Here is an 18,501-nt window from a genome sequence, read left to right on the forward strand (position 1 = left end):
CTGCGACAGCCGCGAACCCTAGCGTCGGATTGAGTAGGAGGAGACAAGCTCTGATTGAGCCTTTCTCCAAGCGGAGCCTACTGCACACGCATTCAGTGAGATCACATCCTTACGAGCCGAGTATTGCAGTTGCCAGCTAGACGCTAGTATTTCTTGCTGAACCTTTTCCAGATTCCCGACTCATGGACCCCGTTTAGGATAAAACGTTTCATGTTGTTAAATCGGGAAGCTGTGTAGGTTTCTGTTTCTTTATTCTCTGAAATCGTAGCCAGAATGTCAGCTCACAGTATGTAAGTATGGGCCGCACTTAGCGAATCCCCCATCTCGGTGGGCTCACGTTTTGTATTTGCTTTTCGGAATTAACACTCGAACGATTACATTGTCGCAGACGAACTTCTGTAACAATGTGGGCGAGAAACGATTTCGAAGATGGATATGATGCCTTTAAAACAGGTAAGATATTACTGGTTTAGTCGTTTGTTCACAGCGCTAGCCACAAGCACAAAGAACCGTCTTCTTCTTGATGTTCCACTGATGTGGAATAGCTCGGGTAAACTCAGTCTGATGCTCACTGCTAATTGCAATAGCTTGCTAGCCGCGTAATATGTCAGTGAGTCACTAACGTTAGTTATTCTAGCATATTTGGCGAGCTAGCTGACGTTATGTTAGCTATCGTTTCATAATGTTAAACGAGCCCCCTTTAAAATACAGACCAACATAACTAGCTTGACTAGTTTGGTGTCCAACGTTTGCTAGCCACAGACGCTACTGTAAGTTACATTTAAAAAATCCTGAATGCTAATAATATCGTTGCTTATGGTTAGCACCAGTGGTTTAAATACCCCCATGGCAGTGGGTCCTCATCTCGCACTACCCCCGTCGGTTTTGACGTGCTGGTCAGCATAAAGAACTTATAACTCGCCAAATGGGCATACTGTAGTGTAGGCTAGAGTGACAGGCACTAAAAGCTTTGAACGAACCGTTAGTTTCCTATTTATCACTGTCTTGTTCTGATCGGAACTAAATTACGCGGGTATTTTTCTAGAGGAAATTGCATTGGGCATGATCCATAACCCTTCTCTGGCAGATCTGCCATCACAATGTTTTGTCGCTGACGTACAGGCCTAACTTGTCACGTTGGGTCACTTATTTCTTTCTGACAAAAAGACGGAACATCTGCCTGTCCAGTCGATTTCCTATCGCACCTTCGTGCTAATTTGAGGATGTGGACAGATGCCACTGTTGACACCGCTTTTTAAAACACGTGCTGTGCTGTCCCCCTATGTCTGGTGGTCAACCTTCAATGGAGAGGAATAGATATATATAAGCAACCTTACTCAGACCCTCACGTTCATATATGTAATGTTGCTGTATTATAACGTTATTGGTCGGGTATTTGGCGGTGCCATGCCAACAATTTTTGTCCCCCAGAACTCTTGGTAGAAAGTACTGCAGCGTCACCCCGGGGGCGCTGAGAAGTGTCTGTGCCAGAGTCTTTTAATAATTTATCTCACATTGCATAACTGCTTGTACTAGGCTACATTTGAATGGCCGGCAGACGTAGTCTGTATGACAAGAGTGAAGGTTTATTTCTTCTGACTGTAAAATAGGTACTGAAAGCTAATTGTAATAATTAAGTTGGGGTTTTATGTGCTGTCACTTATCTACATTTAAAATAATTAATACTTGCCTCTCCCTCCATCGTTCTCCTTTTCCCTCTAAATGACAGTGTCGGCCACTGATTATACAGTGCATTGAATGTTTCAGCTTATAGTGGTGGATAGCAACAGAGGCTGCTGTGTGATTTGATGGCCTAGTTCTGCCGTGGCAGAGCATGCTATGTAGGCTAATAGTCTGGGCTCTGAAGAAGTGGTCTGGATCATAGCATCCCCAAGGCCCAGGGTTACATCGGTCTGCAGAGTCCCATGATCTGCAAGCTTCACATTAGAAATTCTGAGGTCTGTATTGATGATATTCAGAACTCCACAACCTTAAGATCCTTCGTCGGGACCACAACATTTAAACCCTTTACTTCCCGTGTGTTGTGCTGAAATCACAACAAACGCATGATGCATGACAAAATCCCGAAGAAACAGGGGTCATTTGAACACCAGACACTTTATTAGAATAGGAAAATGTAATGTAGGATCCTGCACTGAAACCACCATTTGAAGTCTGGAAAGCACATTCAACCACCATGTGCTATCCCAGCGACTAACTAGGACGGCCTTAATGACCAGGCCCTGAACGGATTAGACACTTAAAATAGATTACGGCCAGATAATGGAGGACAACGGAGGGTGAAAAGACCCGCACTAGACTGGCCATTTGGTAAAGACGGAGATCAGGTTCACATAAACATAGTCCTCACCTGGGTAAGCAGGTATTAGGCTACCTTTGCTGGCATGATATTTGCACCCGGAGGTGAACCGTGAGGCAACAGAAGCGAAAGTGTACACTGTTGGGCTAAGACAGTCTTAAGGTGTTGAGATGGTGAAGGTTATGTAAACTGCTTTCGTTTACCATTCACTGATGGTGAGCTAATGTTAGAAGCAAATATTTTAAGGTGTTCTTAGGTGACATGGATCCAAACTTATATTGCAGTGGTTTTTGCCTGACATAGATTAAGTCTGGTTCAATACCTGGCTTCCACCATTGCGCCCTTGACGGCACTTAACCCAGAATTGCTTTGGGGACAATTGCCCTTGTAATATAATTGACATTAAGTCGCTTTGGATAAAAGTTTCTGCTGAATGAATAAATGTAAATGGAAAAAGCATGATTAGACTACATGCTGTGTTGAGGTACAGCACTGGTGTGACTAAGTGCACCTTTTGTCTGGCAAGCTTTAGCTAAACCATATGCTAGTTAAGCTAAGCTGAGCTGCTTTTGATGGGGGTGGCATCAAATTGCTGTTGTTTCATTATATGTGATCCTCTTATCAAACTGGGGCAAACGAACTCACAATTCCGAGTGACTTGTCTCTCCTTAATACATGCAAGTGGCCAGAATGGCTCAGTCTGGAAAATTGTTGTGTTGGTTGTAGAGGTGGAGTAGTAAACAGTTTGTTTATAAACTGAGTTTTACTGCCCCAGTAATAGGGTTGAAAGTGTGTAAGTGACTGTTCCTCGAGCTGTTCGTGTGCCCCTTTTTACAAATCTAAACACGCAAACTTTCAAACTCTCAGGTGGTTGGTTGTAGACCTAGAAATCTGTTATAGTTTGTATTTTTTACCCTTAGTGTCTACGTCCCCCATAAAACAAGTGGTTGGTGTATTTGATGCATTATTTTGGTTTTAGTTCCTTTTGCTGTGTTGGACATTTGTTCCGCAAATTCATGATCAGCTGGCCATGGGTATCGATCTGTTGTGTTATTGCTTGGTCATCTTTACATTACATTACATTTGGCTGACGCTTTTTAACCAAAGCGACTCCCAACAAGGGACACAATCAAGGTAGAGTACGATAAGGACAAGTTAGTGCAGCAGTGAGTGCTATTTCCATACAGTCAAGTGCCAGTTCTAGTCAGGTAGTAAGTGTAAGTGTTATTGCTTGGTTATCTTTTGACACGTCTTCTGTCTTCTCGTAGGCTCCAACACATCCTCACCTGGCTGGGTACCTGGCTGTGAGTCGGCATGGCAGACCGGCTCGGTCACCACTGGCAGCAGTAACCGTGGAAGACGCCACAGCACCGCCTCGGATAGTGGCGACACCGGAATTGGCACGTCTTGTTCTGACAGTGTGGAAGGTAAGGAGCTGTTCTGTCATAAACACTTTAACAGGTCGCTGGAGTCAGGTCACAAAGCCCCTTGTCCTTACTGACCGGATATACCTATTGACTAGGCCTATTATTTATTTATTATTATTTAGGGTACTTTTAATTGGCTCGTAGTGAAGGATTGGCCTCATAAGCCTAGTTCCTATTTGGTTTGTCTCCAATAGGGTCTGGTTCTGTGTCTCTGCTTGACAACTTTGTAGTGTGCCCACATGGACGTGGCCACAGATGGGAGGTAAAGAGAGGGAACTAAAGAACTAAACAAAGTGAGAGCTGACTGGGTGTCAGAGGAGACCGTATCCAAATTAGCCATGCGAGGCAAATATAGATCACTTCCTGCACTCGCTGCAGGGATGCTGTTTTGCTGACCAATTTTAGAGTTTGTGCTGCATGCCTTTTGTTCTGCTGTTGAGCACCACATCACACTGGGACTAGTTAAAGACAAGTGAAGTTGAAAATACCACAGAACAGTGTCTTGGAATTGTGTAGGATTTAGAATGCTTAATTTGTAACTGTTTGTTCTAAAAAAGTTTCTATTCCAATTAGATTTGAATGGTTGAGGCTGTAAAGTGCTAATTAGCTTAACCTTTTGTAGGCTAAGCAAAAATAAGCCAAGAACAACTTGTGCATGTAGAATGGAGGCCTAATGATTAAACTCGGGTACAACCAGATTGGAAAATGTTGCACAGACAATGAATTGCTCTGACATTGAATTTACCTTTCTGGTAAATTCTCTTGTCGCGCATCCACTCCTACTGAATCATTCACACACGTTTACATAAGCAACCATTTCACAACAGTTTGTGATGCACTCAAGGACCCCTAGATGAAGAAACTCAAATCCTTAGGCTAACCCTTTGTGCAACATTGATTGCAAAAGCACTGCGCTGTCAAAACTTTGCTATAAGAGTGTACAGCACCGGAAAAGGGTGTTTTCCAAGTAACTTTAAGACAAGCCAAAGCAATGTCATTTTGGAAAGCACCTTACTGGAATGCTGGAAGAGCTGAAACAAATAAAAAAAAAGAAAAGAAAAAAAATCCACCTCATATTTGTGGCTAAAGGCAAAATTTTGGTGTATTCTGAAATCTGTTTAGGACTGCTTCCCACATAATTGCACCTGTTTGATTTGAGTCAGTTGAGTGCTTTCTTTACACATGGATTATTTTAAAAAAGAACATGCACCCTAACCTCTACTATGCTTTAATTGGCTTTACTCTCGTCACTTTCAGCATTAAAAGATATTCTATCCTTTGTGACGTGTGTGCAAACTGTGGACTGCTTAGCCTTGGTGCAGTCTCGGCCCACTTCTCAAGACTGCTTATCCAACACGGTCTTAGTTATAAAGCATCTCTTAATTGCATGTTGTGTAAATGTGTTCAGGAACATGGCCTTGGGATTGGGCATCTGGCCTCCAATCACTATTTCTATTTCTATTTGTCTTACACACTATCTATCTTTGAGAGCTAGTTTTGGGATGCAGCTTCCCTGGACAAGGCTGCTATAGAACTATAACTATAACAGGGACCAGCTGTTCCTGGTGAACGTTGCCCTGGAGGCTGCTAAGACAAAGGACCATGGACATGTGTCTTTTAAGAGAGAGGACTGTGCAGTGGTTATATCCATTAGGGCTACAGGTCTGCCATTGTTAGTCTTCATTTAAGCAAACACAAGGAATAGCTTAACATTTCCAGTCTTTTTTTAAGAGCATCCTTTTGAATGGCACTTGAATGCATTAAGCAGAGGTTCAAGCCCGTCGTGAACAGCATTGTTGAATAGATGTTGATTAATGGAGGCAGGAAGTGGGATTTTCTCTAAGTCTAGTGACTGCTGGCGCGACGTGGTACTTGGTGCACCTCCCAAAGGAGCTGTTGTTACTCTGGGAACGTTCAGGGGGTAATTGCAACACGAGTAGTCATGTGGACCTAATTGGTGCCTGAGGCAAGAGCAAAATCAAACCCTATTTCTTCAACTCGACCTCCACAAACTCAGCCTTAGCTCCATCACTGCCCCAACCCCTTTTGTCTGACATGGTAGACAGCAGCATCCAGTCTGCACTGCTCACCTCTGCCTCACCCTAACCCAGATGCTCCCCTTACAGTTTGTCTGGGGACGTATTATTGGCTTGCCTTGTCTGTGCTGACTGATAGCCTAGTAGAGTGATGCCTGGTTGTGCTCTAAATGACTTGGCTCAGGCCTCCCGGTGTCCATATCTGGGTTCAAAACTAGCTTAACACACACAAAAGATGATCCTCCTGGATCAGTTGTACATAAATACCCTGGGTGTTCCGCTTTGTGACGGCTGATTCTGGCTCAGAGATCGGCGCAGAGCTCATGGCACGCTCCCATTGATTGTAGTGGCGCGTGGGTTAAATTGATCTCATTAACATCAGTGCAGTGGAGCCGCCTGCCACTGCAGCAGCCAAACCCTGGCTGCCCCCTCCCTCCCCTCCCCCCTACTCAGAAATTAGGTCATGTGTGCAGCTTTTCTGTTTCACATGACACACCGCGCTCTCCATTTTCACAATGGAGTTTTTTCCCCCCAGCTGTCCATTGTCTGTTCTAGCCTAGATCTGAAATTCAAATAATAAATAAAAACAAAAATCTTTGTAGGAAATACAAAAAAGTTTACTTCTGTGATTTGCTGGAAGTTTCGGGAATGGGAAAAATTGAAGGCTTCCCAGGATCGTATTTGCAGGGTCTCAGATCCATCTGAGTTCCTAGTGCCCATCAAACACACAGTGAGTTGCCAACAGCCTGGGAAGTAGGGCAGATCCTGCCGTGGAAGTGCCTGTAATCAGTGCGTAGGAAGCGCCACATTCGTTGCCCGTTATTGCCAAAAGAGTGTGAGATAATGACTAGAACCACCCCCCCAACTTTCACCACTTGATCTGCGGAGATGACTACTCCTCTGCCTGACTGACACGGAAGGAGCTGAAGACTGATGTGGTGCAAATCCGTAAGAGAATAAGATTCAGCCGCAAACCCTCTGTAACAGGAGTGAATGGAGAAAGTGGGACAGAAAGGGAACATACTCTTTCTCTGTAGAATTGCTTTCCCCTTATTAAAAGTAAATGTATTAGGGACGGCACCACACACAGAGAAGTCCACTTGTATAAAATCTGAGTTGGCCTTGCGTGAAGGATGTTTAAATTGTGCCCTGTAAATCTGTTGTTTGAATATGTGTGTTTTCTGACCATGATTTTACTGAGTAAGCTCCTTTGTTCTAATCTCTGTTTTTGTTCACAAGCATGATATTTATGCAGCAAGTTTTTTTTATTTTTTTATCTCTCCCTCTACCCAAACCCGCCTCTCCAGAGGCAGTTTCTTTGTAGACATGACTTCCATCCGCTCGAATGGGGAGAAACTATTTTGAGACCGGCCGTATAATCACTATATCAAATTCGGCAGTTAACAATTGTTATCAATCATTTCATCTTTTCCCTTTGTCTGTTTCTGTGTAATTCTTTCTCTTGCTCGGCCATTCTCTCTCTCACACACACACACACACACACATCATATCACCTTCTCTTGCATACACCACCAGTATGTGTGGTTTAGATTCTTTGAACAGATTCACCTAGCAGTGACAGTTGTAACATAGAGACTTCCGACTGAAAGATCTCTCTCTGCATCGTCACTATCACTCGGTTTTCTCCGGTTTTCTTCTCACTTTCATCATGTCTTGCACTCGCTTCAGAACTGTACCCAGATAATGTTTTTTTTTTTTTTTTTTACACAGTAGTTCAAACTGAACTAGACAGTGCCCCTCCTAAAGTGAGCATTTTAATTATCTGTTGGCCTCGTCCTCATTCAGCAGAATGTGGCATTGAGCGACGTCGCCTGGGGACGGTGCCACATTCAGGTCACTGCCTTGCTCACCAGCTCTGACAATTTTGGAGCCTCGGCCACTGACCTATTGACCCTACGTGCATGTCACAAACGTCAGCCAAACTGGAATAAGGTCTACTGACACCATCGCCTGGCATGCCAGACATGAATGTGGGATGGAAATATAGGTCATCCTATCCAGTGTTGCGCTGACTGCGGTACACGCATCGGAAGGGGTTGCCATTGGTTTGTGCATTCAACTGTAATTTCTCAAAGTCTGGCGAGGGTCTGCTGGATGGCTTGTAGTCCTTTCCAATCCCGGTCAAGTTTGGAGCGGTCTGTTTTTTGAGAGCCAGGGACAGATTAAATATTTACATTCTAGATTAGATGTATTTTTTTTCTCTCTTCTGACAGAAAATCGGGCAGATAGAGCTTGGAAGTAATCTGGGATATTGGCTTGGAAACTTGTGTAAATAGGCCAGTGGTGATTTGTGTCGACTGGGTTGCTGCTAAAGGGTCTCCCTTGACCAAAGGTCATGACATTGACAAATGAGCATCCATCTGTGAGCCATCATCTTCTGGCAGTGGCTTTTAGCCCTCCTGCCCTCAGATGGAATCGTTTACCCCTGGGGGTTGGTGTCAGATGCCCCCTCCCAACAACCTTCTCTCAAGAGAGGCTGGTGTTTCACAAAACCCGATAAATGCCCAAGGATAGAGGTTTTGTCTCACCAAACTGACCTTGAAGGAGACTTAAGACTGCACTGGCCATGGGGCGGTCTGGTTGTCAGCCCCTCATTATTGAGACTTCTTGAAATCTTGTGGTCGCGAAGGACCTTATAGATTCTCCCTTTTCTACCTTGCCTCGTTTCCAAATTAGCTGGCGGCTGCTGACCTAGAAGAAGGCTCAGGAATTTCCTCTTCTTTAGAACCAGGCCACCGGCCTGACCCTCGTCACTAATTATACTTTGCTATGGCAGCAGGCACTCTCCAGCATAATTACCTCTGGGCTTCCTCCGCTCTCCGCCGGGTGTTCCGGAGTGTTTTGCAGCCCCTTGCTCACATGCTTTAAAGCTTGCAAACATGAAAGGAGGTCTGTGTGGCCGTGCAAGTGTGAGGACCATCGGACAGGACAATAAAGGAGTTGAGATTCGTCTGTGATCTTGACTTTCAAAGCTATTTCACCTCACATCCCCATTTTGACTTCTTGTTTCAACTTCCTCCTCAGGTGTCTCTAATCTTTCAAATGTGGCCTCAGAATTATTAGGTACAATTACTGACCAGCAAACAACTTTCATGAAAGGAAAATGTTACAGATGTAGGTTTGTCCTTTTATTTGGCCGACCTTTTTGAAATGATGGTTTTGATGGTGAACTTAACTAACAGCTATATACTGCTATTCTCTTCATTTAGAATGCCTGTTTGCCTGCCTGTTGTCCAAAATGTTATTGTTGTGCATTGGTACCAAGTTTCTTTTCCCTTTGTAATGTGGAGGTTTAGCTATGGAAAATGGAGAATGCATAAATGGAACCAAAAGCATTTTAGAAGTTCTGAGGATGTCTCCATGATGTCATCATTGCATTGAGCCTTTGGTAATCTATAGCCTTAATCTGACTAGTGTCTTCCTCTAGCACTTGAACTCCAAAAGTGACAGGAACATCCATTTTGACTTTATAGTGAGTCAGCCCTCATTCCTGTCCAGAGTTCAGAGGAGGCTCCTGTTTAGCATGTCTTATTTGGCACAGTTCACACTGTGGAATGCCCTTCCAGTCTCCAGTCCATATCCCTCTCTTGGGCCAAGGCCATGAGTTACCGCAAGGTGTCCGGTTGTTGCAACTGAGGATAGATGGTGTCATGAGGTGATGACTTACGTATGACTGCATGACTTACGGGCCAGGAATATCCACAGATGTTCCCGGGAATACTCACGGAGGTAACCCCAGCCATGCAGAACGGATGCCTCAGATTCCCGTCAACAGCACCGCCATGTAGACCGTGGGCAATGGTTGCGGAATCAGTGAGATGTTGAAGCTTGATTTCGGTGCTGTTTATGGATTTCCTGTGTCAAGTGTGTTTGTGTTGGTATATCTTTCTTGAAGAGAATAGACACTACCGATAGAAAAGAAAAGCCAATAGTTTTAATCCTTTTAAAGAAATTGATGGCCAGCTTGCTGCCAGCAGTCCTTTCAGTCTACTCACCATCCGAGCCCATGTCGATGCCAATCACGTTCTGGCAAACGTGTCTGTCTCCATCCAACACATGGGACTCCATGTTAAATTGGTTGGAAATGAATCGCAAAATCTCATCGGCCAGCTCTCCATGTGGCACGCTGTAATTTACGTGTGAACTTTGCCCCAGCCTCCCCCTTCCTTGGAGAGGGTTGTCTGATGTATCCAGGCAGCTTTTAGGACCCCCCCTCGTAGATTAGCCTGTCTAGCAGCCCATCTCGTTAGAGTTGTCGCAGGGGGGTGCAGTGGTTATGCTAAATTTGTGGGCAGTAACTGACACCCGTCACCCCCTATAGCAGATTTGTCTTTGTCCCAGGAGGAGCAATCGAGGCTGAAAAGACCTAGCCTTCCTTTGAATGAGATTTGCAGCAGATTTGCTATGCGAGAGTAAATTGCTGAAGCAGTTAGCCTGAGCTCATTAATGTTGAGGTTATTGAGGACATTGAGGGGTAATTTTATTAGGCCTTCCTTTTGGGGGGGGGGGGGGGTTCAGGGAAGGGGGGCAGGTGGGCTGGGGGAGGGGAGGTGTTTAGGGATGGGGTTGGAGGGGAAGCCTGCCCTTGTCACCCTTCCAAATCCAGAAAAACCCTCTCCACCAGCTGCTTTGACTCCATCTCGCTAATGACATCTCAGGACCCCTCCTGGCACCCCCAACTGGACGTCTGTGACTGCAGGAACCTCAAGACCCTAATACTGGACCAATACTACAATTACAAAAAACTTTAGCCTAGTAAATTAGCCTGGCTTCTTTTAGGGTTCACATTAAATTAGTTCTTTATTTTCTGCAATGATTTGCTTTCTGTAGACTTTGTTATGTGGAGCTTGTTTATGTAACCTCATTGGTAGGCTATATGAACAGACTAAGGTCGAAGCTAACAGGATAATTTTCTAGTAATAACATAAATGCAGCGTAATGAAATAACAGCGTAAGTAAATAATTAATAACTGTTGAGAGTCTACTTGCATAGTAAATTGCATCTGTTGTGGTCTTCTCTTGATTTTTCCCAGCCATATGAGCCTGAGGCCAGTTAAGGTAGACAAACATCAACATCAACACTGTTCTGTTTGTTTCACCCCCCACTCCGGAGGTCAGAGGTCAGAGCACAGTCTGTCTGCACAGCTGCTATAGATGTGGCCAGGCTTTCATCATCTAGTCCTAAATAGAGTAAAACACATTAACTTCAGCAGACTTAGGTTTGACAAACGGTGCCTGTCAAAAGCTGAGAGTCCAACCTTAAAAGAGGTGTGGATGTGTGAGGTAAACATATGCCTTCCATATGGAGGTGTGGATGTGTGAGGTAAACATATGCCTTCCATATGGAGGACGGGTTACCTATTGTTACTCCGTCCATATAGACTAGATGCCCATCAGTACCGGGATTGTGCTGAGAGATTGTTGTGTGCCATTTGACTTGAAACACACACAACCACACTCAACTAACTCTCTCTCTCTCTCTTTCACTCACACACTCTCACACACAACCACACTCAACACTCTCTATCTCTCTCTCTCTCTCTCTCTCTCTCTCACTCACACACTCTCACACACAACCACAAACACTCTCTCTCTTTCTCACTCACTCACTCACTCACTTACACACACACACACACGATTACAAGCGGTTGCACATTGTCCCTAATGCACACAGCAGGTGCCCCCTCGTGAGTGCTGATGGATTGTCATAAACGCGGGAGGGTCTCCACCTCTGAAGTCTGCATCTGCCAGAAGGCCATAGCCTCGCCACTGTGGCATTGCACACAACACACACGGCTCTTGGAAAGAAATCAAGACAGTGAGCAAATGTCATGGGATCTGCACAGAAATGAGACTAGCAGGTGCACAGCAAAAATGTGCGTGTGTCTCTGTCTTTGTATGCATGCTCATGTACATATACTCTAGTGGGACGTTAGGACTCAACGTCACCACTCATTGCTTCTATATAATGGCCATTGCAGATGAAACCTATCCAGGACTGTTATACGCTCGTCTGTCGCATACTCCCTCTCTGTTCCCCCTCTTCCACTGCGTGGTTTCCCGTTCATTTAATTTCTGGGGCACAGAAGCTTGTTGTGGGAGGCACGGGGTGCTCTAGTGCTACTGACACATTTATTTTGGGGCTCAGGTGACTAGAGCATCCACATTTTTACAGAAGAAGGCATCAAAATCACAGGCGGTTAGAAAGAGATGGAGAAGTAGAAAGCCTTGATGCTTTCCTGTAATGATATGTAGGCTCTAGGCCTCGTTTTGATCATAGTTTTCCCCTGCGGTTTTTAATGTAGTCTACCACATTATTCCAGGTACCATGGGTCATTGACTATCTTAAAACTGGTGCGTGTATAAGACATGTATTGCCAGTGTATAGACTATTACTTACTGAAGTTTAGATCAACTATGGGTCCTTGAGTGTGGCCATCAATTCAGTCCTCTTAATGTGTTAAGTTCCAGCATTTAGAAACAACAACATTAAGCCCCTCTTTTTGTTAATTTACAAACTATTATCCTAGATCTCAAAACAAAACAACCCAGTTGGCGCTGGCTGTGCGACGTTATAGCCTTTGAAATGTAATCCCGCTGGCATTAAGGGGATTTGCTGCAGCAAGCCCCTGCTGCTGCTGCTGCTGCCTCTCCCAGTTGGGTGAGGAGTGTGGAGATGGGACAGGGCTCTGGTGGGGGGTGGTGGATGTAGGAAGGTTGGAGGGTTGCTAGGCTCTATGAGGGTGGGTGGTGGAGGGTTGCTAGGCTCTATGAGGGTGGGTGGAGGGTTGCTAGGCTCTATGAGGCTGGTGGAGGGTTGCTAGGACTATGAGGGTGGGTGGAGGGTTGCTAGGCTCTATGAGGGTGGTGGAGGGTTGCTAGGCTCTATGAGGATGGTGGAGGGTTGCTAGGCTCTATGAGGGTGGTGGAGGCAGAGGGAGGGGGCTGAAGAGTGCCGGGCAGAGAGAAGGCGAACAGCGCAGAGCGGAGTTGGCACCGGGCATGGGTCTGTGATTAGAGCCTCCGTGGTCGGAGGGGCCTTGGCCTTTGTAATTAAGCAGCCCCGCAGAGACCTAATCCCTGAAGGAGCAGGGCCTGTTAGAGCCCACAGCAGAGTAGAGATGCTGGCGGTGTGTGTGTGATGTGGTGTGGGTGTGGGTGAGGGAGAGAAGAGGATGAAGAGAGCACTTCACAAGTTCTGAAAATGAGATTAGTAGCTGTGGCATGTTTATAATGCTGAATATTCAAACTTTGTGTCAACTTGTTTACAGTCCTGCGGACTCTACAGCTTTTGGCCTCATTCTCTTGTGCGTGTGCATGTGCTTGCACGTGTGACTGGCTGATGCCCTTTACTGGAGTTTAGGACAAATGGTGCTTCCTACTCAAATGGCCTACAATGGCTGTTTTCATTCTGAGGGCCTGATTGGTATTTGCCCAGCAGTCCACCACGTCTTTCCGCCTCCCTGTGTGGGTTCCCAAGGAAACGGAATGGTTTTCACCTCGCTCTCTGTCTCTCTCTCTCTCTCTCTCTCTCTCTCTCTCTCTCCATTGTATTTCTCTCTGTCTTATTTCTTTTGCTCTTTCTCTCTCTCTCTCTCTCTCTCTCTCTGGTGAATCTCTGGCTCGTCTTGGCACACTCACAACAACACTACTCGCTCTTTGTCATTCCCTTTTCATTCCTTTTCTCCCCAACCAGAAAGGCGTGATGACATCCATCCTCCTGTTGTCAAACCACTCTATGACCAGTAGCATACCAGCATACCAGAAATCAATTGACATTTGGGGTTTTTGTGGGGTTTTTAATGGGCTTCTTTCTGGGCTCATTGTGGAGCCTGATTTAGGCGGCCGCGGGGAGGCCTGATGTAAAAGATGAGTCACATTGGCCACCTTCAGAGACCGAGGCTCGTCACGCACTGCTAATGCGATCTCACACTCTCACACACACTAACACACTCACACGCACACATACAGGGCCTCACACATACACATACACACACACACACACATACACACATGCGTGCACACACACACACACACAGGGCCTGAACAGTGGCAGATAGCTGTGGTTATGCGTCTTTAGGAAAATCCCTTCCTCAGAGAAAACGAATGCAGATCATCTTGTGATGAAGAAGGAAGGAGAGCAAGTGAAGTGGAGGGGAAAGCGAAAGGGAGCGTGCTGCTCACACACACCAAAGTAGGTTAGAACGCATCCCTCCGGAGTCTTCATCTCCCAGCGGTTTTATATAAGATGAGTTCCTTTTCTGTTATGGGTGCCAGCGTATTACCAGGCTGTCCCGCAACTGAATGGGTTTCTAATGAGACTGGAAGGATGTGTGTGTGTGTGTATAGGGCTAATAAGAGGGTTTACCCGATAAGCTTAAAAGGCCGGGTTACTTTGGGTGGAAGAACTGCTAAAAGCGGCCAACTTTGGAGCGGGAGGTTGGGTTGCATTCGTCTGCTATGACCTTGTCCTCAAAAACAATTCCTCTTCTCCTTATTCCAGGAAGCCCTCTGCATGGAGTCTTGCTTCTTCATTCTCTCTCTCTCTCTCTCTCTCTCTCTCTCTCTCTCTCTCTCTCTCTCTCTCTCTCTCTCTCTCTCTCTCTCTTTCTTTCTTTCTTTCTTTCTTTCTTTCTTTCTCTCTCTCTCTCTGAGGTTTTCTCTTTGCTGAAATGGTACTTAGTTGAACCCCTTAGATGGCAGTTAATAGGCTGGCACCAGTGCCCAGCTGTTAGCTAACTTGGAAAAGATGTCGCTCAGGCTGTAGTCCAGTTATGGTTCAACAGTAACAAGCCTTGTAGAGAGACCTGGGACAACTTTAGAGAAGGAAAATGTGTTGATGTTTTTGCTTTTTAAAATGAAAGAGCCACATATTGGAGCACTGTCGCTTTGTGAAGTGTTTTCACCCTGACAGGGCTGGCTCAGGATTGTCAGGACACTGCCAGAATACAACGTTAATAAAATACTTTCTGCTTCACAAGAAAGAGAATTTCAGACTGAAAGAGCGAAAGTGTCTCTGCTCCCCGTGAATGAACCAATTTTTTATTGAACCGGTGTAATGCTGCACCGTGAAAAGACCTTGGGGGACAACCGTTGAGGAAATGAATGAGCTGTGACTTCAATGAGGTCGGCCGTTAATCCTCTTCTCTCTCTCTCTCTCTCTCTCTCTCTCTCTCTCTCTCTCTCTCTCTCTCTCTCTCTCGTTCTCTTCTCATTCTGCGCCTAAATGGAGTCTTATTTTTAGCTCTCTTTCTTGTCGTTCGTTCCAACACTTTAATTTCATCAAAGTGGTTCCTTGCATTTTGGGGGGGATTATCTCTTTCGTGAAAAACTGGACTCCTAAAGTTGTGCGAAGGGTTGTGATGTACTTGGACTTTGTGTCCGTGTATCCCCCTGGCCATCTCCTTCCCTCTGTGACCTCATCAGTTTTTCTTTTCTCACTCTTCTTCCTCTGTGTGTGTGTGTGTGTGTGTGTGTCTGTGTGTGAGTGTGTGTGTGTGTGTGTGTGTGTGTGTGTCTGTGTCTGTGTCTGTGTGTGTGTGTGTGTGTGTGTGTGTGTGTCAGTGTGTGTGTGTGCGTGTGCATCATTCCTCTGGGTTGAATGTACTCCGGCATATCGTCCCCTCCCTTCCTCTCTGTCATCCTTTTCTTTCCTCTCCTCTCCTATCTTATATCACCATCCCTCTCTCTCTCTCTCATTGTATTTCTGAATGACCCCCCCCCCTTCCTCCCTCATCCTCCCCACCCCCCTGTAATGTATTAGAACGGACAGCCACTCAGTAACCCCAGAGGCTATGAAGCATTAGTCAAACACACACACACACACACGCACACACACACTAACAGGCATGCGTTTGAAGCAGCAGCAGTGTTGGTTTCAGACTCATATATCATGAAGACCATTCCTCACTCCATCCACTCAGCTAGGCTATAATCAGATGGGCAGATAAAGATGTCAGGAAGGGAGCAATGTAGTGTGTGTGTGTGTGTGTGTGTGTGTGAGAGTGTGTGTGTGTGTGTGTGTGTGTGTGTGTGTGCGCGCGCGCACATGCAAATCGATCCAAATCAGCATAAAGCACACACACTCACTGACACACACAAGTACGCACATGCACTCTCAAGTAAAAGGTAAAAGTTGCTGATTCAAGCCTTGCACCGTCACACATCTGCATGCATGCACATGCACTGAGACATTCTCTCACAGACACATCCACGCACGCACACACACACCGGAACTAGAGAAGACAGAGTCTCCATTAGGTCAGAATGGATCAATGCACTGTCGGGAGACCACTGACTGGAAGTTATACTAATTAGCCTGTGTGTGTGTGTGTGTACTCTCACCAGACTGTAACAAACGCATCTCTCTAGACCTCACAGAGTCCGTGGCCGCATGGCACTTTTAGCTCTTCTGTGTTAACTCCTCAGCATCTTTGACTTTACCGCACACACACACACACACACACACACACAGTACACACACACGTAAGTTCATGGTGGGTCAGCATTTTCAGCCCTGCCGCATCCTCCGCTGCTGCCGTCATCAACCTGTTAAAACAAGCCTGTTCCCCTTTGGCTCATTAGCGTGTGTGTGTGTGTGTGTGTGTGTGTTTTTATGTTTGCTCAGGGGTGACTATCTTGCTGTGCTGTCTGTCCAGTCCCAGCTGGCTCTCATAGTGACAGTGTTGAGTGCTGGCCGCGTTAACTCTAATGGATGAGAGAGATTACAGGCACACCAATAGCAGCATACAGTATGGGCCATCTGTTCCCACCGGAGATTGTAGTACACTACGGCAAGCCCAAGACGACACACTGAGCCAGGGAACCTAGGGAAGGTAAAGCACTCCTCGTGCACAGTTGTAGGTCTTGCAGTATACCAGTAATTAAATGGCTACATTGTTTGGCTACGTTGGATCGTTTTTAATTTGTGTCAGTGTTAGTCGCAGTAGCATTTGCTCTCTCTCTCTCTCTCTCTCTCTCTCTCTCTCTCTCTCTCTCTCTCTCTCTCTCTCTCTCTCTTTCTCTACACATGTCTCTCGCTCCCTCACTCTTCCTCTAACAAACAAACACACACAACGATAGGACGTTACATAAGCCGCATATTGATATCGTGTCCCACTGCTTTTGTTTGCTGTTGCCCAGAATGACCGTTAGTCATGGATGACCGGCTCAGAGTGTACCAGGGCAGTTCTCCTCGTTTCAGATTAAGGGCCTAATTTTGGAAGGGCTCTTTCGGCTCGGAGGCAAACCAAATTAAAATAAAAAGCACTGCTCATCTTTCAGCATGCCCTCTGTGGAGTATTAAATTAAAAAGGTAAATTGAATTTGTGATGCATCAGGAGTCATTCTCATGATGTACCGACTGGTGTCGGGACAAAGATTGACATCGTCTGTCGTTTTGGATAACTCTGTATGGGGAAACATGGTGGTGGTGTTGGAGGGGGAGGGAAGTCATTGTTCCAAAGGGGGAAGGAGTATCAGTGACATGACTACCTGTTTCTCTTGCAGATTAAAAAAAAAAAAAAAAATGCTATTGACCGATTTAAAGGAATATTCTTTGCATGACTATGTACATAAATATTGTCTAAAAGAATTGCAAATGTATTTGATTTAAAGTGTCATCCAGTCGTTGTCCGTCGTCCGTCACTGTCTGTGTCTTGTCTGCCCCACAGACATTATTATGGTCTGTATGAAACATTCCCCACTTCTGTCCTGTAAATGCTGGTTGCCCAGTGTCTGAATTTGGTGACCTTGAGTAGTTGTTCAGTTTCAGACAGATGACCTCCAGTCCCCACAGTCTCCGTCTCGCTCTCCCCTGTGAGACAGATGACCTCCAGTCCCCACAGTCTCCGTCTCGCTCTCCCCTGTTATGAGTCCCCACAGCTGGGGCTCACACTCACCTCTGCCCTCTGTGCTCCTCACGTTACACTCACAACCTCTGCATTGGCTCTGTTAATGTGTGTGTGTGTGTGTGTGTGTTTCTGTGTGCTTGTGTGTGTGTTTGTGTGTGTGTGTGTGTGTGTGTTTGTGTGTGTGTGTGTGTGTGTGTGTGTGTTTGTGTGTGTGTGCGCATGTGTGTGTCACATCTGCAGCGCTGTGCTCTGTCCTCTGTGCTTCTCACGTTACACTCACAACCTCTGCATTGGCTCTGTTAATGTGCGTGTGTTTGTGTGTGTGTCACATCTGCAGCTTCACTGTCCACTATGTGTCTGTGGAAGGTCAAAAGCACTCCACCTGAATAGTTCTGCTCCTCTCGAGTCTTTTTCCAGAGGTGCTCCAGAGCTCTGACTGTCTCATTGTCTTAGCTTGACCTTTTAGTGTATGAGTGTCACAAGTGAGCAATGACTACACACTCTCTGTTTTGCCTCTCTCAGACACACAACAAACACACACACACAGACCCTGTCACTTTCTCTCTCACACACACACACACACACACACACACACACACACACACTGCGCACACTCCTGATTGCACATTTGCACATTATCGTAAAATTTCTCACTGCATATTCAACGGTTAGCCCCAGAATTCTCCTCGTCGCATTCAAAATTCTTGGAGCTCCAAGCGGATTTGTACACATAGCCTTACAACACTGTTTACAGCTCTTCGAGTCACGGCAAAATGTAATTTTTGATACATAGCTAATTTAGATAAACTTATGGTGTGGGTGCTTGTGTTTCTTTAGGAATCCGC

General features: G+C 45.7%; 1 protein-coding gene across 5 annotated transcripts in view; it reads left to right on the forward strand.

The window, feature by feature from the left end:
* The window catches only part of cep85l (centrosomal protein 85L), a 74,929-nt gene that overhangs the window by 4,266 nt on the left and 52,162 nt on the right, over positions 1-18,501 (forward strand). For 2 of the 5 annotated variants that reach the window (XM_076271692.1, XM_076271693.1), the window contains one exon: positions 3,589-3,747. In XM_076271692.1, the coding sequence (XP_076127807.1) occupies positions 3,589-3,747 (159 nt within the window). Of the gene's footprint in view, positions 1-58; positions 454-3,588; positions 3,748-18,501 lie in introns of those variants that run through there. The other 3 variants (XM_076271694.1, XM_076271690.1, XM_076271691.1) reach the window with 3 other exon arrangements.

This window comes from Alosa pseudoharengus, unplaced genomic scaffold, assembly GCF_046254945.1.
Source record: "Alosa pseudoharengus isolate Yale_2024_CS ecotype anadromous, Long Island Sound unplaced genomic scaffold, YU_APseudo_1.1 YU_APseudo_1.1_scf_7, whole genome shotgun sequence".
NCBI classification, from domain to species: domain Eukaryota; kingdom Metazoa; phylum Chordata; class Actinopteri; order Clupeiformes; family Clupeidae; genus Alosa; species Alosa pseudoharengus.